Consider the following 22,815-nt stretch of genomic DNA (forward strand, 5'->3'; position numbering starts at 1 on the left):
TCTGGGGCTCCATGGGGATGTCACATGGGGACGGGCGAGTCCCCGGCACCCCGGGCTGTCCAGAGTCCCGGCTGCTCTTGGCACGGGCGCTGGCACGTGACGGCAGCAGGAAACGATCCGGGTGCCCGCGGGTGGCACCCGCACCCCCCACAGGGCCGGGTGTGCCCGCGGGTGCGGCTCCGGGGTGCCAGCAGTGGGGGGTTCTCCCCACGCGGTGCTCGGGGTCCCCAGGCTGTGGCGCAGCCACGCCGGGTCCCCGCGGTACCGCTGCGTGGGTGGCAGCAGCTGCCGGTGCCGGTGCCGCTGGGGGTGGCCGCGGTGGCAGCTGCCCCGTCCCCACCTGCCGGGCCTGGGGACGAGCGCCCGCCCCGCCGGCTGCTGCGGGACCCTGGGGACGTGGGGACATGGGGCGTGTGTCGCCCCGGGGCTGCAGCCGCCCTGCCGGCCGGGCCCCCCCCGCACAAACAGGGCAGGAGCGGAGCAAATATTGACACTGGCAGGATGGGCCCCTGGAGCGCTGCCTGCAGCCCTGCCTGTGCCCTGCCTCCATCCCTGCCTGTGCCCTGCCTCTATCCCTGCCTGCAGCCCTGCCTGTGCCCTGCCTCCATCCCTGCCTGTGCCCTGCCTCTATCCCTGCCTGCAGCCCTGCCTGTGCCCTGCCTCCATCCCTGCCTGTGCCCTGCCTCCATCCCTGCCTGCAGCCCTGCCTCCATCCCTGCCTCCATCCCTGCCTGCAGCCCTGCCTCTATCCCTGCCTGTGCCCTGCCTCTATCCCTGCCTGCCCCCGTCCCCGCAGCGCTGCCTACAGCCCTGCCTGTGCCCTGCCTCCATCCCTGCCTGTGCCCTGCCTCCATCCCTGCCTGCAGCCCTGCCTCCATCCCTGCCTGTGCCCTGCCTCCATCCCTGCCTCCATCCCTGCCTGCAGCCCTGCCTCCATCCCTGCCTCCATCCCTGCCTCCATCCCTGCCTCCATCCCTGCCTGCAGCCCTGCCTCCATCCCTGCCTGTGCCCTGCCTCTATCCCTGCCTGCCCCCGTCCCCGCAGCGCTGCCTACAGCCCTGCCTGTGCCCTGCCTGCACAGTGCTGCCTGCACTGCCTGACATCATCCCTGCCTCCATCCCTGCCTGCAGCCCTGCCTCCATCCCTGCCTGTGCCCTGCCTGCAGCCCTGCCTGCACAGCCCTGCCTGCACAGCCCTGCCTCCATCCCTGCCCGTGCCCTGCCTCCATCCCTGCCTGCCCCCCTCCCCGCAGCGCTGTCTGCAGCCCTGCCTGCACAGCCCTGCCTGCACAGTGCTGCCTGCACTGCCTGCCATCATCCCAGGTCCATCCCTGCCTGCCCCCTCCCCGCAGCGCTGCCCGCAGCTCTGCCGGCACATCCCTGCCCACATCCCTGCCCACATCCCTGCCCGTCCTCCTGCCTGCACCCAGCGAGCTGCTCCCGGGACCGCGGGGGCCACGTCCTCGGGCAGGTGGCGGCCGCCCCCGCTCCCCCGGCCCCGGTTCTCCCGCCCCTGCTCCCCCCGCTCCCCCGGCCCCAGTTCCCCCGCCCCTGCTCCCCCCGGTTCCCCCGGCGCCGGGCGGCGGCTCCGGGGCGGGGCGGGGCGGGGGGCGGGCGGGCCCGGGGGGTTCCCATGCGGAACCGGCCGGGTGGGTCGGGCGGGCGGCGCGTCCCGTCCCGTCCCCGCCCCGGAGCGGCGGTGGCAGCGCGGGGGGAGCGGGCCCGGCTGCGGCCCCCCCGGCGGGTGGCGGGGCCGGGGAGGGGCCGCTGAGTCAGGGCTGGGCCGAGCGGCGGGAGCGCGGCCTCCCCGACCCCCCCGGCCCGGGGGAGGAGCCGCCGCCGTCTGCGCCCCGCAGGCAGCCAGCGCTCGCCGGGCTGTGCCGGGCTGTGCCGAGCCGTGCCGAGCCGGGCCAGAGCAGAGCGGGCCGTGCCGAACCGTAGCAGACCGCGCCGAGCCGTGCCACACTATCCCGAGCCGTGCCAGATCGTACAGAGCCGTGCCGAGCAGCAGTGACCCGTGCCAGCCCGTACCGAGCCGTGCCAAGCTGCGGTGACCCGTGCCAGAGCACCGCGGGCCGTGCCGAGCCGTACCCGGGCGGTAGCGAGCCGAGCCGTGCGCCGCGCCGACCCGCGCCGACCCGCGCCATGGTGGCCGGGATGCTGATGCCGCTGGAGCGGCTCCGCGCCATCCTGGAGCTGCTGTTCCGCGAGGGCGTGCTGGTGGCCGAGAAGGACCCGCGGCCGCAGCGCGCCCACCCGCAGCTGCCCGGCGTGCCCAACGTGGCGGTGCTGCGCGCCATGGCCTCGCTGCGCTCCCGCGGGCTGGTGCGGGAGACCTTCGCCTGGCGGCACTTCTACTGGTACCTGACGGACGAGGGCATCGCCTACCTGCGCCAGTACCTGCGCCTGCCCCCCGAGATCGTCCCGCTGTCCCTGCAGCGCACCCGCCGCCCCGCCGCCCCCGCCCGCCGCCCCGCCGCCGCCGACACCGCTACCGGCACCGGTCGGACGCGTCCCGCCGGTGCCGACCGGCTCTACCGCAGGAAGGAGGAGGGCGAGCGGCACGTGGAGCCCGTCGCGGCCACCGCTGCGGGGGGAGTGTCACATCCGCCCCCCCAGCCCGGCCCAGCCCCAGGTACCGACCGGCAGCCGCGGGAGGGGAGCCCTGCGCCAGGTCCCCCGGGCTGGGCAGGAGGAGGGTCCGTCTGCCCTCGCCCCCAGGTGCCCCCCGGGTGCTCCCGTGGGTGGGGGCGTGCAGGGGCATCTTCACCCTTCTGGCTCCCGGGGGGGCTCAGCAGCCCCGGCTCCAGAGAGCTCCCCATGGTGAGCTGGTGCCGTGTCCCCCGTCTCCAGCCCCAGGGCAGGCGGCCCCCCCTGTGCGGCCAAGGTCAGGGTCACCTGTGCCCCGGTGCCACAGGGGTGGTCCTGGGGGGCTCGGGGGCCACCGCGGCCCCAGCATCCCGGCAGAGCTCCCGGTGGCCTGTGGGGCGGGGGGGGCAGGCCCTGCTGTACCCCCTGCCTGTGGGCTGGGCGCGGGGGGGCACACAGTGCTGGGGCTGGGGGCATCTCTGGGGGTCCCGGTGGTCCCGGAGGGGGCCGGGTGTGCCGGGGTGCAGTGGGTTGGCTCCCTGGGGTGCGCAAGGGGACACTCGGTGCTTCCGGGGGTGTCACTGCTGCCGCCCCCCGCCGGGGTCCACACGGTGGGCAGGGGGCTGCACCGTGCGGGGGCTGCGCTGTGGGGGAAGCTGTGCCGTGGGGGGGCCGCACCCCCGGCTCCCTGCTGTGCACGGGGTGGGTCCGGACGGACAGACGGACGGACAGCGGCAGCTGGGGCGGACAGGGCTGTGATGGGGAGGGGGCTGCCCGCGGCCGGGGCCTGCGGGGGTGCCCGCCCCGGCTCCCCCCAGCGACACGCGATCCCGACACACGATCGCGGCAGCTGGATCCGGCGGGGCCGCGGGGCTTCAGCTGCCCCGGGCGGGGCGGCTGCAGCCGGTGCCCGAGGCCGCGGTGAGAGACCGTCCCCCCACCGGCCGCCGGTTCCCCCCATCCCGGCCGCCGGTTCCACCCCACCCCGCGGCGGTGACTCAGTCCCGCAGCCCCTGGGCAGCCGCTGCTCCAAGTTTCCAGCCCGGAGGCGCCGGCCTCGTTCGCTGCCAGCGCCGTGAGTCACCGGCCGCCGGGGGGGGCCGAGCCCCCGCTGTCCCCGTGGCTGCGTGGTCCTGCGTGGGGCGGCCTCGCCGCGGCGGCCGCGTCTCGCTCAGCGCATCCCCCGCTCGCCCCCGGCACTGCCCCGCTCGCCTCTTCCCACGGCCCAGGGGCGCCGTGCGCCCCCCCCCACGACCCCGTCCCACGACCCGGGAGGGTCCCCCGAGGTCTGCCCTCCCGCCCGGGGGTCGCTCCCCGCGCTGGGCTGCGGGACCGCGGATGGGTGCTGCGGCGCGGGGGGACCGGCCGTGGGGCTGGGGGCTGCCTGAGACCGTGCCCCGCGTGGGGGGTCCCGTGGGGCGCGGCCGCAGAGCCCCAGCCCTTCCCGGCGCTGCGCCGTCCCGCCGCTCCGCCGAATCCGGGGCCGGGTTTTCCCTCCGCCCCGGGGAGCTGCTGCGGGAAAACCAGGCCTGGACTCCGGGCCGGCGGGGACGGGGTCGCGCCGGCGGCGGGGGGCTGCGGGGGTCCCCGCGGGGTGGAGCGGCTCCTGCCGCCCCCCCAGCTCCCCCAGCCCGGTGCCCGGCCCGGTGGGGCGCGTTCCTGCACCGGCGGGCCCGTTTGCAGTCATTAGTGCCGGTGTAATTAATTCTCCGAGGTGGCGGCCCGGTTAACCCCCCCGGCGCCGGGGGTCCGGGGGTCCCGGGGTGCCGCGGCCGCCCCGTCCCGCCCCCACCCGTGTCATGTTCTAACTCGGGCTCGGTGACGGGCCCCGGTTATTTATATCGGCGCCCGCTCCCTGCCCGCCCCCCCCTGCCCCCGCCACCGGCGGAGCCGCGTTGCACCCTCTCTCCGCGCTGCCCGCTGCTGCCTGCGCCCTGCCCGCGCCTGCCTGCGCCCTCCCGCTCCCTGCCTGCCCATGAAGGTCGTGCCGGGTAGGTGAGACCCGCCGGAACGAGGAAAGGGGGGGGCGGGGGGAGCGCTGGCGCCACCCGGACGGGATATAAAAAGCCGAGATGTGAGTGATGGGGGGGGCGGACCGGGGCGGGGGGGCCGAGGACACTTGGGGTGGGGGGAGGCCCGATCCTGCCGGTAGAGCGGTGAGGAAGGCGTCTCCCCGCCGCGGAGCGGGAGGGGTTAAGGCGGAGCAGGATCTGCCCCGGGGGGGGCGGGCGCTGCAGCGTCCCTGCCCCGCCGAGCCCCAGCCGAGCCCGAGCCGTGTCCCCATGGAGGACACCGGTCACCTCTTCCCCTCGCTGGTGGCCGCGGGACACGCAGCATCCCTGGCCCTGGTCTGGTACTGGCGCCGTCGGGCCGAACCGGGGGATGCAGGTGAGTTCGGCCCCGTTCGGCTCCGCTCGGCTCGGCCTCTCGCCCCGCCCACCCCCACCGGGGGGGTGTGGGAGGAGAGGGGGGAGGAGAGGGGGAGGAGGGACCTGCTGTCCCGCGGGGCGGGGAGGTGGCTCCTGGGGTCTTTAGGGGGTGCCCACCTGCCGGGGGGCGATGCGGCACATCCCGGTACCCGCGGTGACTCAGCGCCGTGACCCCCCCGCCCCGACACCATTGCGAGTGGGGGTACAAGCAGCAGCCCCCCCGGGGCGGAGACGTCGATGCCGTGTCCCGGCCCAGCCCCTCTCGGAGCCCCCGCAGCATCCCCAGCCCCCTCCCCATCATTTTTGGGGATCCGACAGCCGCTGTCTCGCTGCCGGCAAGCAGCAGGTGTTTCCCCGGGCGAGAAGGCGCCAAATATTTTTGGGGACAGGGATCTGGTGACATGGCGGGACGGCAGGGGCCGGGGCAGGGACACTGCGGCGTTGGTGCAGATGCCAGCACTGGCAGGCGGTGCAGGTTATTTGGTGGGTTCGTGACACCCACCCTTTTCACGCCACCATCCCCATCGGCAAAGCCGCATCCTGGGGTCCCATGAGACCCCTCGCAGCCCTCGCCCGTTTGGCCGCAGCCACGTGCATCCCTCCTGCCAGGGCCACATCCGCATGTGCCGTGACACCGGCAGCCGCGGTGCCAGCCGCTGTGGTCCTGCTCCCCCCGCCACGGTCCCGCCCCCCCCCCCAGCACTTTCCAGGGCGTTGGCTGCGGTTTCCGTCGATCTGTGCGCGGCACTGGGAGCTGTCACGCTGCCCGCATCGTGCTGCCCGCGTCGTGCTGCCTGCATCCTGCTGCCTGCATCGTGCTGCCCGCTCCGGGACGGCTCCGGCACCTCCGCCACAGCAGCCAGGCTGGGGAAGCCGCAGCCACGCACTCGCCGCGGTGAGCGGCACCGGTGGGAGATGCTGCAGCTGCCCTGACAGCGAGCGGCCTGGCCTGTGCCGCTGCCTGCGCAGGCAGCACCGCTGCCAGATAAGGCGGGCAGGGCACCTTGACGGGCTGGGGGGGCCGCTGTCCCTGGCGCCCGCCCAGCGCTGCCCGAAGGGCACCCCCAAGGTCACACCTGCCCGGGCCCGTCATCCTGCCGCGCTGTGCCGTGACCTCCCTGTGCGGGGGGCGGGCCGGGGGGCTCCGGCAGCACCGACCGGACCCGGTTCTGCGCCTCCCCGGTCCCCCCTGCGCTCCGGGGGTTTTCTGCCTGTGATCCCCGTGCCGCAGCGTGACACACGCCGGGGGGGCTGGGGTGCTGAGCGGGGGGGCTATTTCTGAGCATCCTTCCTGGAACACGCGCGGGGGGGCTGTCTCGGTGCCGGGAGGGGCTGCCCAGCTCCGCACCGCTCGTGCACATTGCAGTTTTGGCATGGCACCTGGGCGGGTGTTCACCGCAGCACCACGGCCTGGCCGGTGCTCGTGTCCGGTTTCTCCATCCCTGCGCCCAGCTGTGCCGGGGGGGCCACCCCTGCCCCAGCTGTGCCGGGGGGGGCATCCCTGTCCTGCAGCCGCTGCCGGCCTGGGGAGCAGGGCGGGTCCCTGGGGGATGCTCAGCAGAGCGTTGGTGCTGCCACAGGCACCGTGTCCCCGGTCCCCGTGCCCCAAGCAGGGACACCCCGGGGGGGCAGCGTGGGGGGAGCCCCTGGTCCATCCCCAGACGAGGCCAGGCCCCCCCCCAGCGCTCCCCCCTGGCTACTGTGGGGCCGGGATGGAGCAGGGACCGAGCAGGGTGGTGGGTCTGGGGGTGCGGGGCCAGGCGGGGCCGGGGGTGGTGGCACGGTGGTGGTGGTGGCACGGTGGTGATGGTGGCACGGTGGTGGTGGTGGCACGGTGGCAGTGGCACGGTGGTGGCAGCGCGCGGGGCGTTGCTGGCCGTGGCAGTGCTGCCGGCAGCAGGGCCAGGATGCTGCCGGCTGTTTGTTTGGGCCCCGCTCCCGTTGCCAGGGCTGCCAGAACCGTAGCCAGAGACGTGGTGGCGGCAGTGGTGGGCGGGGGAGCCCCCAGAGGTTTGGGAACCCCCCCCCGCCCGCTCCACTCAGCTTTTCCACCGCGCTGGTGGTTCCGGCTGTGCCAGCGTGGGGGCCGGGGGGGTCGGATGCTGCCGCCGGCTGCAGTTTGGCCGGTGACTCATCGGATTCATGGGAAACAGCCACAGCCCGCGCTGGCAGCAGCTGGGTCCCCCCGGCACAGCCCCCCCGGCACAGCCCCCCCGGCACAGCCCCCCCGGCACAGCTGTCGCACGGCACCAAGCCGGTGTGGGGAGACTCTTCCCCACGCTGCCCCACGGCCCCCACGGTTCTGCCCATGGGGCGAGGGGCTCCCCCGCGGGCTGGGGGCGGCCGTGGCAAGCGTGGCCAGGGCAGCACGCACATCCCGAAGGAAACATGTCCCGGTTCCAGGCGGCGTTTCCTGCTCGCCGGGCACTAACCGGCCCGGCCCCCCCGCTCCCCCCAGCTCGTTATCTGCGCGGCGCAGCTGGGCCGTGGGGCAGAGCCGTGGGTCGGTGCCGTGCCCAGCCCCCACGCCCGGCCCGGCCTGGCTAATCCCGTCCTGCGATCACCACGGCCAGTTTTGGCACGCAAGCCCCCGCTCCCCGGCTGCGCGGATGTGCCGAGCCCCGCAACTCCCCGCACCCCAGTGCTGCAAACCCCAAACTCCCCGGGCTTGGCGCTGCCCGGGGATCCCGTCCCCGCCCCCGGTGGCCTTGGGGGGTCCCAGCGCGGGGGGGTCGGTGCCTGGCCGGGATGGGGCCGGGAGCAGGAGGGGCCGCGCTGGCAGCGGCCGTGGGCTGGTTGAGTCACCGGCCGCGGCTCCGCGCCCCCCCGGCAGCGGCCCAGCCCGAGTGGGACGGGGGGAGCCGGGGGAGCGCGGCCGGGCCGGGACGGCACGATGCTGGTCGAGCTGTGCTGCTGCTGCTGCGGCCGAGGAGGCAGGTGCCGGGGTGTCCCCGCGGTGCCGTCCCCCGGAACCCCCGTCCCGCGGGGGCTCCGTCCTGCGCCGGGCCCGGGGGGGCTGCGGGCCGTGGCGCGGGGTGTGGGGTGGCAGCTGCTGCGTGGGTGCCGGCACAGGGGGTCCCGGCAGCTCCCGGGGGGTCAGTGCCGGGGGCTTCTTTCTGCGTGGGGACCCTGGGGGTGTCCCCCCGGGGCTGCCCCGCTCCCCACGCCGGGTCTGCGGCTCCCGGGGGGCGATGCCGGGGAGATTCAGTACCGGGGGGCGATGCCGGGGAGGGCTGGGGGCGCCGGGGGGTAATGTTGGGGTGTCCCGTGGCTGCGGGACTGGGGGGGCTCCCGGGGGCTCGTGCCAGGCGCAGGCAGCTGCCTGCAGCTCACAGGAGCGGGGTGCTGGGGGAACCCCAACCCTGCCTGCAGCGGCGGGAAGGAGCGGGCCGCCGGCCCTGCAGAAAGGGGGGTGCAAGTGCAGGGGTCTGTGGGTGCAGAGGGGGTCTCTGGGTGCAGAGGGGAGGGGTCTCCGGTTGCAGAGGGGGTCTGTGGGTGCAGAGGGGGTCTCTGAATGCAGAGGGGGTCTTTGGATGCAAGGGGAGGGGTCTCCGGTTGCAGAGGAGTTCTCTGGGTGCAGAGGGGAGGGGGTGCCGGTGCTGGCTGGGTCCCCAGCACACGGGTCCCGCCCGGGCGGTGCGCGGGTCCCCGGGGCCCGGGGGTGCGGGCCCGGCGGAGCGGGGCGGGCCGGGCCGGGCGGGGCGGGGCGGGGGCGGGTCCCGCTCGGGACCCGTCCCCGTTGCCGTCGCCGTTGCGGCCCCGTTGCCGTGCGGGCGGTGCGGCGGGCGCGGAGCGAGCATGGCGGGCAGCCCCCCCGGCAGCCCCGCCGCCTCCCCCGGGCCATGGCTGAGCGGCGGCTCCGAGTCCGAGCGGCGGCGGTTCCTGAGCGCCCGGCTCTGCTGCGCCGGTGCGTGGGGCGGCCCCGGGGCGGGAGCGCGGCGGGGGGGCAACCGGGGCGGCGGGAGCGGGGCGGGGCGGGGCGGGGGGAGCCCCGCGGGGCCGGGCCGGGACTCGCTCCGCGCGGGGGGAACGGGAGCGGGACCGGGGCCGTTGCGCGTCCGGGGAGACCCCGGGAACGGGGGGGAGCCCCGGGACGGAGGGGGAAGGCGGGGAGGGGCGGGGCCTGCCCGAGAGCCCCGCCCCCAAGAGCTGGGCTGAGCTGAGCCGAGCTGAGTCGAGCTGAGCTAAGCGAACTAAGCCGGGCTGAACTGAGCTGAGCTGTCCCGAGCTGAGCTGAGCTGAGCCGAGCTAAGTGGCCTTAGCCAAGCTGAATTCAGCTGTGTTGGGCTGAGCCAAGCTGAGCTGAGCTGAGCTGAGCTGGACGGTGCAGAGCCAGCCTGAACTAGGCCAAGCTGAGCTGGGCCGGGCTGTGCTGACCCCCCTCCCCAGCAGACCCCCAGCCCGATGTGACCCCGGCGCTGGCACCGAGCCCCCGGTGCCGTGTCCCCGCAGCCCTGGGCGCTGTGCCAGCGTCCCCACGCGCGGCCGCGGCCTCCCCGGCGGGGCGGGCTCAGGGTCCCCACCCGTGGGTGCAGCCGCGTTCCTCCTGCGCCGGCGGAAGCACCCGCGGCGTTTCACGGCGCTCTCGTTGCCTTGTCGGCCCAGTCGGGGCCGCGCTTTGGCTCGGTTTGGTGGGAACCGCTTCCCACCGGCTGCCCGTGCCGAACCCGCAGCGGGTGCGGGGCTGGGGCGGGCGGGGCTGCCCGCGCCGGGAACCCCCTGTGGCACTGGTGGGGGCGGCCGGGCCGGCAGCGCCCGTTTCCTGCCCGCAGGCAGCCGGTGCAGGCAGGGGGAGCCGCGCTCCGGCTGGCGGGTCTGGGTGCCATGGGGAGGGGCGAGGGTGCTGGGAAGGGTCCCGCTGAGTCCGCCCCGCGTGCCGGTGCTTTGGGGTCCCTGGGTGCCCCCCCTCGCTGTCCATCGCCCGCGGCGGTGCCGCCGTGCTCCGGGGCTGGGGCTTGGGGGGGTCCTGCGCAGGGACGGCAGCCGAGGCGCCGCGGCCCCGTCTGCTCCCGGCCGCTGGGGCGGGGCCGTGGGAGGCGGCTGTGCCGGTGCGGCCGGTGCCGGCACCCGCGGGCCTGGAGCCGAGGGCTGGGGCTGCTCCTGCCCGGCCGGCCGGGCCGGGCTGGCGGCTGCCTGCACCGGGGGCCCTGCCTGCACCGGGGGCCCTGCCTGCACCGGGGCCCTGCCCGCACCGGCAGCGCTGCCTGCACCGGGGGCTGTGCCGGCTCTTGTGCCTCTTCAGCAATTCAAAGCGCCCACGGCGCCGGCTGCCGCGTCCCCACCCACGCTGCCCGCCGGCCCCGGCCCTCCTGCCTGCGACCAGGAGCCGTGTCCCCGTGTCTGCGTGTCCCTGTGTCTCCATGCCGGGCACGGTGGCTGTTGACGAGGAGCCGTGTCCCCGTGTCCCTGTGTCTCCGTACTGGGCGCGGTGGCTGTTGGCGAGGAGCCGTGTCCCTGTGTCTCGGCACATGTGGCAGTGGTGAGGGGGCTATGGCGACGGAGCGCGGGCAGGGTCCCAGGCCGGTGCCTCACCGTGGGACGTGCTGGCTGTGCCGGGATGTGCCGGAGCCGGGGGTGGCTCCGGCCCGGCGCTCGCCAGCAGCTTGTGCTGCTCTGTCACTGCGCGGTGCCCGGGCTGCTGGCGGCGTGCCGGACGGTGCCACAGCCCTGGGGCTCAGGAGAGCTCCTGGCTGCGTGGTGCGGATCCCTGCGCAGCGGCACCGCCACGGCTCGGCTGTCTGTGCAGGTGGAGGCGGTGCCGGTGCCAGTGCCAGCGCCAGCACCAGCCCTGCTGTGCCAGCGCCCCGGCGCAGGTGGAGGAGCACGAGGTGCCCCGGGCTGGCACGGTGCCACAGTGCGTCACCTGGCAGTGCTGCTGCCCCGGCCCCGCGTTGCCCGTCGGCGGTGCCGTCGCCCTGTGTCGTGGTGCCCACGTGCCGGCCACGGTGCAGTGAGCAGCAGCTCTGGTATGTCCCTGCCCTCTGACGTGCACCGCGCCAGATGTGGCCTGCGCCAGATGTGCTCCGGGCGGAAAGTGTGCGTGTGGAGCGCGGTGCCGCCTGCATTCCTGGGCAGCCGCCCGGCCCTGCCCCGGCGGGCAGCGTGCCGGCAGCGTGGTGCTGCCTGCGCCGGGCGCCTCCTCCGGCAGTCCCTGCACACCCACCGGGGCCACCGGCTGCCTGGGGGTCCCACAGCCCCTCTGCCCCATCTCACCGCGCCCCAAATCCTGCCGGCCCCTGTGCCGCCGGCTCTCGGCCCCGGGCCTGGTCTCATGCCACTTGCCTTGGCGGGGCTGCCCGCGGAGGTGGGCGCTGCCGGCGCTCCCACGGCACGCGGAGCCTTGGGCAGGGTGCGCTGTGAGTCACCGCGGGACAACGTGCCGGCCCCGTGGCCCTTGGACTCCGCGCAAGGGTCAGGCTGCGCCCGCCGGCGCCGGCGTTGGTTGGTGCTGGCATTGGCGTTGATTGGTGCTGGCACTGGTGTTGGCGTTGGCGCTGGCGCTGCGTGGGCAGGATGTGGGCGCGGGCCGCGGCGCTGGGCTGTGCCGCGCTGGCAGCGCCCGGGGCGCCCGCGGTGGCGCTTTCCCTGGTTGCCTGTGTCCCCGTGACTGGTGACCTGGGTGCCGTGGGCAGGGGGTGGCCTGGAGCCCTGCGGGGTCCCCCTGCCACCGCGGGATCCCTGTGCCACCGCGGGATCCCTGTGCCCTCCCGAGGTCCTTGTGCTGCCCTGAGGTCCCTGTGCCACTCCAGCGTCCCTGTACCAGCCCAAGGTCTTTGTGTCACCCCAGGGTCTATGTACCACTTTGAGGTCCTCCTGCCACCCCAAGTCCCTGTGCCACCCTGATGTCCCCGAGCAGTGGGGTGCGGAGGGCGAGCAGCAGAGCGGCCGTGGGCTCTCCCGGTGCCACCACCCTGCCCAGAGGTCCCCAGAGCCGGGTCCCCAGGCAGGGACGTGTGGCCGGGTGGGGTCCCACATGGTCCCAGGTGGGACGTGTCACCTGGTGGGATGTGAGCCCTGAATCCTTCCTGCAGTCCCCAAGGCCCGTGGTGTCACTGGTCAGATCCTTCCTGCGGTCCCCAAGGCCGGTGGTGTCACCGGTCAGCGTGGTGTGTGCCGATGGCCACGCGGCAGCAGATGCTCCGTGGTGTGTCCCCCAGGCTCTGAGTGCCCCAAAGCATGGGACGTTCCAGGATGTGGGAGGTGGTTCCCCAGGTCCTGAGGACCCTGGACATGGGACTCGAGTGGTGCCAGGGCCACTGGGGACAGGGCCTGGGGGCTCATGGGGAGCCCAGCTGGGGGACTGTGGGGCTGTGTCCTGAGGACTCTGCGTGGTGGGACAAGATGTCCTGAGCTTGTGAACCTGAGGGTCCCCAGCCTCTGGGCTTGGAATCCTGGGGTTCCCTGGGTGTGGGGACCAGGGCTCCTGCAGCTCTGGGATGTGGGGACTGGGGGGTCCCAAACCCCCTAGACTCACAGACCTGGGGATCCCACGGCCTCAGGTCTGTTGGGACCAGGGATCCTGCAGCTCTGGGATGCGGGGCTGGGGGTCCCAAACCCCTTGGACTCACAGACTTGGGGGTCCAAAGGCCTCAGGTCTGTTGGGACCAGGGGTCCGGCAGCTCTGGGATGTGGGGCTGGGGGTCCCAAACCCCTTGGACTCACAGACCTGGGGGTCCTGAGGCCCCAGGGTGTGGGCACCGGGGGTCCTGCAGCTCCGGGACGTGGGGCAGCAGGTTTCTGGGTACGCCAGGACCAGGACTGGGGATCCCACACCCCCAGACTCCCAGCCCCGGGGGTCCCGCGGTCTGGGGCCGGGGGTGCCGGCTCCCCGGGGGCACCGCGGGGGTCCGGCCCCACGGCCGCGGCCCCGGGCAGGGGAGGGTTAAGCCGCGGGCCGGAGGTTTCCTGTGGGCCGGGGCGGGGGGAGGGAACCCCAGTCTCCTCCCCGGGGCCGCCCCGGCGCTCCCGGCAGCGGGCGGAGCGGCGCTGCGCCGGGCTGAGCTGGGCTTAGCTGAGCTGAGCTGGGCTGAGCTGAGTCGGGGCTCAGCGCGGCAGCAGCATGTCCCGGCAGCGGCTGCGCAGCCAGGAGGAGGCTCTGGCCGGGGGACAGCGCTCGGGCTCCGAGGACAACCTGTACCTGGCCGTGCTGCGCGCCTCGGAGGGCAGGAAAGGTACCGGACGCGGGGCCGCGGGGCGCCCCACCGCGCCCCACAGCGGGCCGAGCCCGGGCCGGGGCCGTGTCCCAGGGACAGACCCCCACGCTGGGGCGGTGTCCCCAAGGCAGGCTATGGGGCAGACCCCCACGCTGGGGCGGTGTCCCCAGAGCGCGCTGTGGGGAAGATTCTGATGTGGGGCGGTGTCCCCAGGGTCAGATTCTCATGCTGGGGCGGTGTCTCCAGGGTCAGACCCCCCCACGCTGGGGCGGTGTCCCTGGGGAGGGCTATGGGTCAGACCCCTACGCTGGGGCGGTGTCCCTGGGGAGGGCTATGGGTCAGATCCCCACACTGGGGCGGTGTCTCCAGGGTCAGACCCGCACCCTGGGGCGGTGTCCCCAGGGCGGGCTGTGGGGCAGCACCATGAGGCTGGAGCCGGTGATGGGGGCCAGGACCGGCTGCCCCCCATGTCCAGGCAGTCGGGGTGTGGGGTCCCCGTGTGGCACGCCTGTCCCTGTCCCCCCCGCCGTGCCGGCCCCGGGCGCTGCCGCCAGCCCTGCCCGCGGTGCCGCCACTTCCTCCCCCGCCCTGCCCGTCCTGCCCGCGGCGTGCCCGTGGGCCCTGCCCGTGGGCCGGCCCTCGTCCCGCCGCGGGGCGGGTGTCGCCGGCCCGGGCTCACCTGGGTGCCGGGGATTTGGGGAGCGGGTCCCGCGGGTGGGTGCGGCGGTGGGGCTGCCCGCCCCGGTGCGCACGTACCCGCCGAGCGAGCGCGCCCCATGCGCTTCCTTCCTGCCGCGCTCCCCGCGCGGTCCCCGTGGGGTCCCCGTGGGGTCCGTGGGCTCGGGGTGCCCGGGGTGCGGGGCGGGCGCCGGGCGCTGCGTGGGCGGATCCCGGCACGCTCTGGCGGGCAGGACCGGGCACGCACCATCCCGGCCCCGCCGGATCGCAGCGGCCCCGGGGGGGTGGTTGTTGTGGGGCGGCGGCCGTGGGGCTGGTGGCATCACCCCGTGTGCCCGAGGTGTCCCATGCTGCCACCAAACCCGGCGGGTGCTGGCTGAGCCTGGCTCCAGCACCGCGGTGACGCTGGGGGCGAGGGGGCGCGGTGCCCACGTGGGGATGGGGGTGCCCATTAGTGGGGTGCAGGGGATGGGATACGTAGGGGTTAGGTGCTCATTAGCGGGTTGAATATGTGGATGCTCATTAGCGGGATGCAGGGCATGGGTGCCCGTTAGTGGGGTGCACATGTAGGTGCCTGTTTGTGGGGTGCAGGGCTCATTAGCGGGATGTACAGGGTGGATGCTCATTAGTGAGGTGCAGGGGATGGACACCTGTTAGTGGGGTATGGGGGGTGGGTGCTCATTAGTGGGCTGCACATGTGAGTGCCCATTAGTGGGGTGCAGCGGGTGGGTGCTTGTTAGTGGGATGTGCAGGGTGGATGCTCATTAGCGAGGTGCAGGGGATGGGTTCCTGTTAGCGGGACATGCAGGGGATAGGTGCTCGTTAGCGGGCTGCACATGTGGGTGCTCATTAGTGGGGTGTAGGGCATGGGATGCACAAGGTGGGTGCTCGTTGGCGGGTTGCACATGTGGGTGCCCATTGGTGGGGTGCAGGGGATGGGACGCACCACAAGGTGGGTGCTTGTTGGCGGGCTGCACATGTGGGTGCCCATTGGTGGGGTGCAGGGGATGGGACGCACCACAAGGTGGGTGCTCGTTAGCGGGCTGCACATGTGGGTGCCCATTAGTGGGTGCAGGGGATGAGATGCACAAGGTGGGCGCTCATTAGCGGGCTGCACATGTGCGTGCCCGTTAGCGGGGTGTTGGGGCTGTGCCCCCTGGGTGCGGGCAATCCCAGCCGGGTGCCCAGCCCCTGTGTCCCCCGTCCCCATCCCCAGGGCCGGGCAGGGGGCACCGTGCCACCTCTCGGCCCCGGCTCTGCCTGCGCTGCCCGTGCAGCGGGGATGGCAGCCGCACCCCACATCAAATCCGGGGTGTCCCTAGAGGAGCCGCCCCAGGGCCACCCCCACCCCATAGAGCAGCCCTGGGCCTGGGGCTGCAGCCGGGGCTGTGCCGGTGCAGACACCCTCTGGGTTCATCCCGGTCCCCAGCACGTCCCACTCGTGGTGATGGGGCTGTGCCGGGGGCTGTGCCGGTGCAGACACCCCCTGGTCCCCAATGCGTCCTGCTTGGAGTGATGGTGCCGTACCAGGGGCTGTGTGTCCTGGTCCCCAGCACGTCCCACTTGCGGTGATGGGGCTGTGCCGGGGGCCGTGCTGGTGCGGACACCCCCTGGTCCCCAACACGTCCCACTTGTGGTGATGGGGCTGTGCCGGGAGATGTGCTGGTGCAGACACGCCCTGGGTTCATTCTGGTCCCCAGCATGTCCCACTTGTGGTGATGGTGCCGTGCCAGGGGCTGGGTGTCCTGGTCCCCAGCACGTCCCACTTGCGGTGATGGTGCTGTGCCGGGGGCCGTGCCGCTGCAGACACCCCCTGGTCCCCAACACGTCCCACTTGCGGTGATGGTGCCGTGCTGGGGGCTGTGCCACTGCAGACACCCCCTGGTCCCCAACACGTCCCACTTGCGGTGATGGTGCCGTGCTGGGGGCTGTGCCACTGCAGACACCCCCAGGCTCAGCTGCACCCCAGACACTGGCGGGGGGGGCGGGTGGGTGCAGACTGGCCGTGGGATCATCCCCGTCCCGTACTGGTTTGGCTGGGGTGAGGGTGCAGCACCTGCAGCTGCCGTGGGGCAGACGCCCCATGGGCCCGTGCTCGGGGCGATGGTGCTGTGCCGGGGGCCGCACCGGTGCAGACACCCCTGGGCTCGTCCCAGTGTCGTACCATGCAGCTCCTGGTGCTGGGGGCTGCGCCGGGGCGGCGCCCGGGCTCTGGGCTGCGGTGGGGGTGTCGGGCAGGGCCGGGCACCCCCGGCATTGCTCATCGCTGGCGCTGGCACCGCAGTGCCGCAGGCACGCAGGGGCCCGTCCCCGTTAACCGTTTCCTTCCCCTCGCCGCCCCGTGAGTCACCGCGCGCCGCAGCCGTTGCTCAGCGCTTCCTGCGGCCCCTCACCCTGCGCTCCGCTCTCTTGCAGATGAACGGGACCGCGTCCAGAAGAAAACCTTCACCAAATGGGTCAACAAGCACCTCATCAAGGTACGGGCACAAACCGCTGGAGAGCCGTGAGCTGGCCGTGCGCTGTGCCGGGGGCAGCACCGGAGTGTCCCCAGCGGCAAACCCAGCGTGGCAGCGCGGCGGAGACCTGGGCAGCGAAGTCCCCTGTTTGGTTGTGCCGGGGGCTGTGCCATCCCGTGGCTGTGCCATCCCGTGGCCGTCCCATGGCTGCGCCCTCCCTGTGCCAGGGACTGTGCGGCCCTGTGGCCATGGTGGGCGCTGTGCCCTCCCTGTGCCGGGGGCTGTGCCGCCCCATGGCCATGGTGGGGGCTGTGCCATCCTGTGGCTGTGCTGGCTGTGGGTCCCCGTGCTCCAGGGGGTCCGTGTCCCTGCCCTGGGCACAAGGGGACCTTTTGTGGCCTTTGGTGCCGGGATCCTGGCAGCTCCGTGGGGATCCCTGCCCTCCTGGCACCACCAGCACTTCCTTTGGGCACCGGGCTGCCCACACCCCTCCTGCCCCCCTGGCGCCCCGTCCTGCTGTCCCCTCTCCTTCCTGTGCCGGGGCCACGCGCCCAACCAAACCGCGCCAGGGCCCCTCCAGCGTGCCGGTGCCTGTCCCCTCGGCGCGGCGGGCACAGCCCCGCGGCAGCTCCTGGCACACGCTGAGGCATCTCCCCAGCCCCGCGCACAGACGTGTCCCCGCGCGCCAGCACCCGGCCCGGTGCCATCGGCGCTGTGGTGTCAGCGCCGGCTCGGGCTGCCCGGGCAGGTCCCATCCCCCTGCCCCCCCCGGCCGCCTCCTCTCGCTGCCTGTCCTGACCCCCCCGTCTCTCTGTCTCTCTCCCCCCGCAGCACTGGCGAGCAGAGGTAGGTCTGTCCGGCTGCCCCCGCTCTGCTCTTCTCACACCTTCCCCCACGCTTGGCCTGACCCCCATGGCTGCCGGGGCGGGGGGAAGTGGGTCTGACCCCCCGGCGTGGGGGCAGCGGGTCTGAGCCCCCATGGCTGCCGGGGTGGGGGCAGCGGGTCTGAGCCCCATTGCTGCCGGGCTGGGGGGCAGTGGGTCTGAGCCCCCCGGCGTGGGGGCAGCAGGTCTCCACGTGTGCCAGAGCGGTGCCGCGGCCGCCACGGTCACTGCTCCGTGGGGCGCGGGGGGAGCTGCCGTGTGCGCTGGGGGGACACGGGGCTGGGGACACCGGGCTGTGCTTGGGGCCGTGTGTGCACCGGCTGCAGGGTGGGGGTCCCCGGGCTCCCGGCCCCACGGTGACGCCGTCCCGCTCCCGCAGGCGCAGCGTCACGTCAACGACCTGTACGAGGATCTGCGCGATGGGCACAACCTCATCTCGCTGCTGGAGGTGCTGTCGGGGGACACGCTGGTAGGTGCCGCCGAACCGCCGCCGCGCCGCCCGCGCCCCCCGGCTCCGCCGCCCCCGGCTCCACCGCCCCCGGCTCCGCCACCCCGGCCGGGCCGCCCCGGCCTCCGCTCTCTCCGCTCTCTCTGCTCCCGCTTCTCCGCCTCTTCCCGGTTTGGCCCGTCCCGGCGAGCGGCCGCACCGCGCCGGGCCCCCGCACCCCCGCCCCACCGCAGCCTCTAACAGCCGACGTCTCTTTGCTTTGGTGACTCCGCTTCTCCGCTGGGCCCCGTCCTGACCGTCCCGTCCCGTCCCCGCCGCGCCGCCTCCTCCTGCTCTGCCGGGGCAGCCGAGGGAGCGCGACGTGATCAGGAACTTGCGGTTGGTGAGTGGTTCTGCCGTTCGCTCTCCGCATGGCCCCGCATGGCGAGACGTTCCTGTGCCGTTCCCCGCGGCTGCGCCGTCCCTGCCGCGCCGGCACCACGGGCCGGCCGAACCCAGCGCCGTGGGGCGGGTTCCCCGGGCCGGGCTGCGCCTGCAGCGCCGAGATAGGATGCGGCGTCACCGGGAGCTGCGCCGCGGGGCTCCCGGTGCCACGTGCCGCACGGCTCCGCAGGGATGCTCCGGTGACGGGCAGCACCGCGCCCGCCCCGGCTCTGCCACCGGGACCGGACCTGCCCAGACCGGCCACGGGTCCCTGGGGGACAGACCGAGCGGCACCGGGGGCTCCGGCAGCTGCTGTCGGGAGCAACGGCGTCACCGGGGGCTGGGGGGCCGGCAGGAGCTGCCCAGGGGACATGGGGGGAGGTTCCTGCTGGGGGTCACCCAGTGTGGGGGCTGCCGGTCCCTGCCTGCGGTGTGACCGGAGCCACGGGAGGGACCGGAGCCATGGGAGCCATGGGAGGGGCTGGAGCGTGCCGGGGAGCCATGGGGTGAGACCGGAGCGTGCCAGGAGCCACGTGCCGGCTCCAGTGTGGCCTTGCCACATCGGCACGGGCGGGACGTGTGGCAAGGAGCTGGCGAGGGCTGCCGGGGCGCCGCGGGCAGGGGCAGAGCCGGGCTGGGCTGTGCCATGGGTCTGGCTATGGCTGTGCTGTGGGTCTGGCTGTGCCAGTGCCACGGGTCTGGCTATAGTGCTGCCGTGGGTCTGGCCATGCTGGTGTTGTGAGTCTGGCTATGGCTGTGCCATGGGTGTGGCTGTGCCAGTGCCGTGGGTCTGGCCAGGCCATGCCACGGGTCTGGCTGTGCCTGTGCCATGGGTCTGGCTATAGTGCTGCTGTGGCTCTGGCCATGCTGATGTCGTGGGTCTGGCTATGGCTGTGCCATGGCTGTGGCTGTGCCGTAGGTCTGGTCATGCCATGCTGTGGATCTGGCCATGCCATGCCGTGCATCTGGCTGTGCCGGTGTCGTGGGGCCGGCGCTCCTGCATGGCCGGGCTGAGCAGGTGCCGGATCTGGCGGCTCGGCTGCCACGCTCGCCATTGTCCGGCCCGGCGGCACTTCCTGCCCGTGGCCCCAGGGACGGGCACAGGATTTCCCGGCAGCTTGGTGGGATCTGGCAGAGCCTGCGCAGGCAGCTGCCGCGGTTTGGCAGCGCTGGTGCCGGGGGTGGGGGGGTTTCCGCGGGCACCGCTCCGGCCCTGCCTGGCGCTCGGCTTCCCTCGGCAGCGCCGCGGTGGCCCCGGCGCCGTGCCGGTGGCGGTTGGGGCTGGAGGCTTTGCCAGGGCGGGTGGGGGCGTCCCCTCCCCGTGGGGACAAAGCGCGGTGGGCGTGTGGCACCGGCATGTTTGGAGCGGGGAGGGGCGGGGGGGTCCCGGTGCTGAGCACCCGGTGGTGCCGGTTGTGCCGCGGCTCACGGCTTTGTCCCCGCAGCCCCGCGAGAAGGGCCGGATGCGCTTCCACAAGCTGCAGAACGTGCAGATCGCCCTCAACTACCTGAAACACCGGCAGGTGAGGGGGGGGACACCGGGACCCCCAGGACCCCCGGGACCCCTGGTACCCCCGGTCCCCAGTCCCCGGGCTGGTGCCGCCGCACTGCAGCCGCCGCTGCTCCCGCAGGTGAAGCTGGTGAACATCCGCAACGATGACATCGCCGACGGGAACCCTAAGCTGACCCTGGGGCTCATCTGGACCATCATCCTGCACTTCCAGGTCAGCGCCGGCGCCGGCACCGCGGGTTTGGTGCCCGGTGTGGGGTGGTGGTGGGGGCCGCGGTGGGAAGGCGGCAGCGCCGTGGAGCCGTGCCCGGCGTCACCACCGCGTGTGTCCCCGCAGATCTCGGACATCCAGGTGACGGGGCAGTCGGAGGACATGACGGCCAAGGAGAAGCTGCTGCTGTGGTCGCAGCGCATGGTGGAGGATTACCAGGGCCTGCGCTGCGACAACTTCACCACCAGCTGGCGCGACGGCCGCCTCTTCAACGCCATCATCCACCGGCACAAGTAGGTGCCGCGGCGGCTCCTCGCCGTGTGCCGGGGCAGCGCCGAACCTGCCTGTGGGCACAGGGCTCGGGCTCCGTGGCAGGGACCCGGCCCCGCACCCCCGTGTCCCCATTTCCGGCAGCCACGCTGGCAGGATTTGGCGCCGGCAGCTATTGGCGGTGCCGGGTGATGCCGCGCGCAGGGCAGGTGTGAGCTCGCCAGGGCCGGCCGCCCCAATCCCACTCTGTGGTGCCGCGGGCACGTGCTCCTGGCAAGCCCCGGCCCATCGGCAGCGCCGCGGCAGCACGGGGAGCCGCATGGCTGCGCCGCCTTCCCACGCTCCCGCCGACCCGCTGCCTGCGTGGGCAGGCGCTGCTCCCCGCGGCGGCGGGCGCGGTGCCGCGCGGCGTGCCGGGGCGCGGCGGGCAGGTCCCCGCGGGCTCTGCCGGGGCCGTCGTGCCGCCGGGAGTACAAGTACGTGCCGGCGCAGCCAGGCGGGGCGGGGGCAGCACCGGTGCCGTGCGGCACTCCACACCGCGCTGCTGCCGCGGCAGGAGCTCAGCGGGCCCGGCATGGAGCGGCACGGGCGGCGTCGGGCCAGGAAGCAGCCGTGGCACCGCGGCATGGGGGGCTCGGCACCGGGGCTGGGGGCCGGGGTGGTGATGCTCTGCGAGGACGTCCCCAAGCACGCGGCGGCCACTGGCGTCACCGGCTCCTTCTACTCCATCCAGCACAGCCTGCGGCTCCAGGAGCTGTAGGCACCGGGGCGTGGGAGGACGTGGGGACACACCAGGGACATGGGGACGCCCCCTGTGCCAGGGCCCTGCATGGGGCTGCCGGGGGGTCCCTGGCTCCTGGTGCTGGTGGGTTGGGGGTGGGGGTCCCGCTGGTGCCGTGGGGCAGGGTGGGGGGCTGCAGGGAGCATGGGCAGCATGGGCAGGGGTGCAGGCAGCACGGGCAGGGGTGCAGGACCCGTCACCCCCAGGGTTCCTCCAAGCAGCCGGTGCCGTGGCTGCTGGACCCCGCGCCATGGGGCAGAGGACGCTGCCACTGGCCCCTGTCCCCTCTGTCCCCTGTCCCCTCTGTCCCCACCGTGCAGCGTCCCCACTGGGACCCTGACCCGTCCCGCTGCCCGCAGGCCGATGCTGATCGACATGAACCGCGTCTACCGCCAGAGCAACCTGGAAAACCTGGACCAGGCCTTCACCGTGGCTGAGCGGGACCTGGGGGTGACGCGGCTGCTGGACCCCGAAGGTTGGTGCAGGGGTCGGTGTCGGGGGTCACCCGCGGGGTCCACGTGCCCCCCTCACCACCCCTCTCCGCAGACGTGGACGTGCCGCAGCCGGACGAGAAGTCCATCATCACCTACGTGTCGTCGCTGTATGACGCCATGCCGCGCGTGCCCGAGGTGCAGGACGGCGTCAAGGCCAACGTGAGTCGGGGGGCCGGGGCATGCGGGTGTCCCCCCCAATGGCACATGGCCCCACGTGTCCCTGGCCCCGTCTGTCACATCCCCGCGCCCCATCCCCTCGTGCGTCCCCATCCCATGCGTGTCCCCTGTTTCCTGGGGACGTTTCCCTGTCCCCACGTATGTCCCCCTCTCCACCTGCATCCCCGTCCCCATGTGTCCCCATCCCCTCGTGCGTCCCCATCCCCATGTGTGTCCCCCTCTTCATGTTTCCCTGTGCCCACGTGGCCCCCTTCCCATGTGCGTCCCCATCCCCAAGTTTCCCTGTCCCCATGTGCATCGCCCTCCCATCGTGCATCCCCGTCCCCACATTTCCCCGTCCTCACGTGTGTCCCTGTCCCCATGTGCGTCCCCATCCCCATGTGCATCCCCCTCTTCACATTTCCCTGTCCCCACGTGCGTCCCCGTCCCCACGTGCGTCCCCCTCTTCACTTTTCCCTGTCCCCACGTGTGTCCCACGTTTCCCTGTCCCCACATATGTCCCCCTCCCCACATGCATCCCCATCCCCATGTTTCCCTGTCCCCACGTGTCTCCCACTTCCCTCGTGCATCCCTGTCCCCACGTGTCCCCCTCCCCACATGCATCCCCATCCCCATGTTTCCCTGTCCCCACATGTGTCCCACTTCCCTCGTGCATCCCTGTCCCCACGTGTCCCCATCCCCACATGCGTCCCCATCCCCACATGTCCCCCTCCCCATGTGCGTCCCCATCCCCATGTGTGTCCCCCTCTTCACGTTTCCCTGTCCCCATGTGTGTCCGCCTCCCCATGTGTGTCCCCATCCCCTTGTTTCCCTGTCCCCACGTGCATCGTCCTCCCATCATGCATCCCCGTCCCCACATTTCCCTGTCCCCATGTGCGTCCCCATCCCCATGTGCATCCCCCTCTTCACATTTCCCTGTCCCCATGTGCGTCCCACGTTTCCCTGTCCCCACATGTGTCCCCCTCCCCACATGCGTCCCCATCCCCATGTTTCCCTGTCCCCACATGTGTCCCACTTCCCTCGTGCATCCCTGTCCCCACGTGTCCCCATCCCCACATGCATCCCCATCCCCACATGTCCCCCTCCCCATGTGCGTCCCCATCCACAAGTTCCCCTGTCCTCATGTACATTGCCCTCCCATTGTGCATCCCCATCCCCACACGTCCCCATCCCCATGTGTGTCCCCCTCTTCATGTTTCCCTGTCCCCACATGTGTCCCCCTCCCCACGTGCATCCCCATCCCCTCGTTTCCCTGTCCCCACGTGCATCACCCTCCCATCGCGCATCCCCGTCCACACATTTCCCTGTCCCCA

General features: G+C 73.6%; 1 protein-coding gene across 34 annotated transcripts in view; it reads left to right on the plus strand.

Moving 5' to 3' along the window:
* The window catches only part of PLEC (plectin), an 84,966-nt gene that overhangs the window by 29,604 nt on the left and 32,547 nt on the right, over positions 1–22,815 (plus strand). For 7 of the 34 annotated variants that reach the window (XM_065054749.1, XM_065054738.1, XM_065054750.1 and 4 more), the window contains 9 exons: positions 16,264–16,325; positions 17,136–17,150; positions 17,568–17,657; positions 17,983–18,018; positions 19,505–19,582; positions 19,691–19,783; positions 19,907–20,073; positions 21,191–21,306; positions 21,378–21,484. In XM_065054749.1, the coding sequence (XP_064910821.1) occupies positions 16,264–16,325; positions 17,136–17,150; positions 17,568–17,657; positions 17,983–18,018; positions 19,505–19,582; positions 19,691–19,783; positions 19,907–20,073; positions 21,191–21,306; positions 21,378–21,484 (764 nt within the window). Of the gene's footprint in view, positions 1–1,980; positions 2,635–4,548; positions 4,580–4,820; positions 4,977–7,895; positions 7,951–8,765; positions 8,925–12,991; positions 13,189–16,263; positions 16,326–17,135; positions 17,151–17,567; positions 17,658–17,982; positions 18,019–19,504; positions 19,583–19,690; positions 19,784–19,906; positions 20,074–21,190; positions 21,307–21,377; positions 21,485–22,815 lie in introns of those variants that run through there. The other 27 variants (XM_065054769.1, XM_065054737.1, XM_065054736.1 and 24 more) reach the window with 21 other exon arrangements.

Source organism: Columba livia, chromosome 2 (genome assembly GCF_036013475.1).
Source record: "Columba livia isolate bColLiv1 breed racing homer chromosome 2, bColLiv1.pat.W.v2, whole genome shotgun sequence".
NCBI lineage: Eukaryota > Metazoa > Chordata > Aves > Columbiformes > Columbidae > Columba > Columba livia.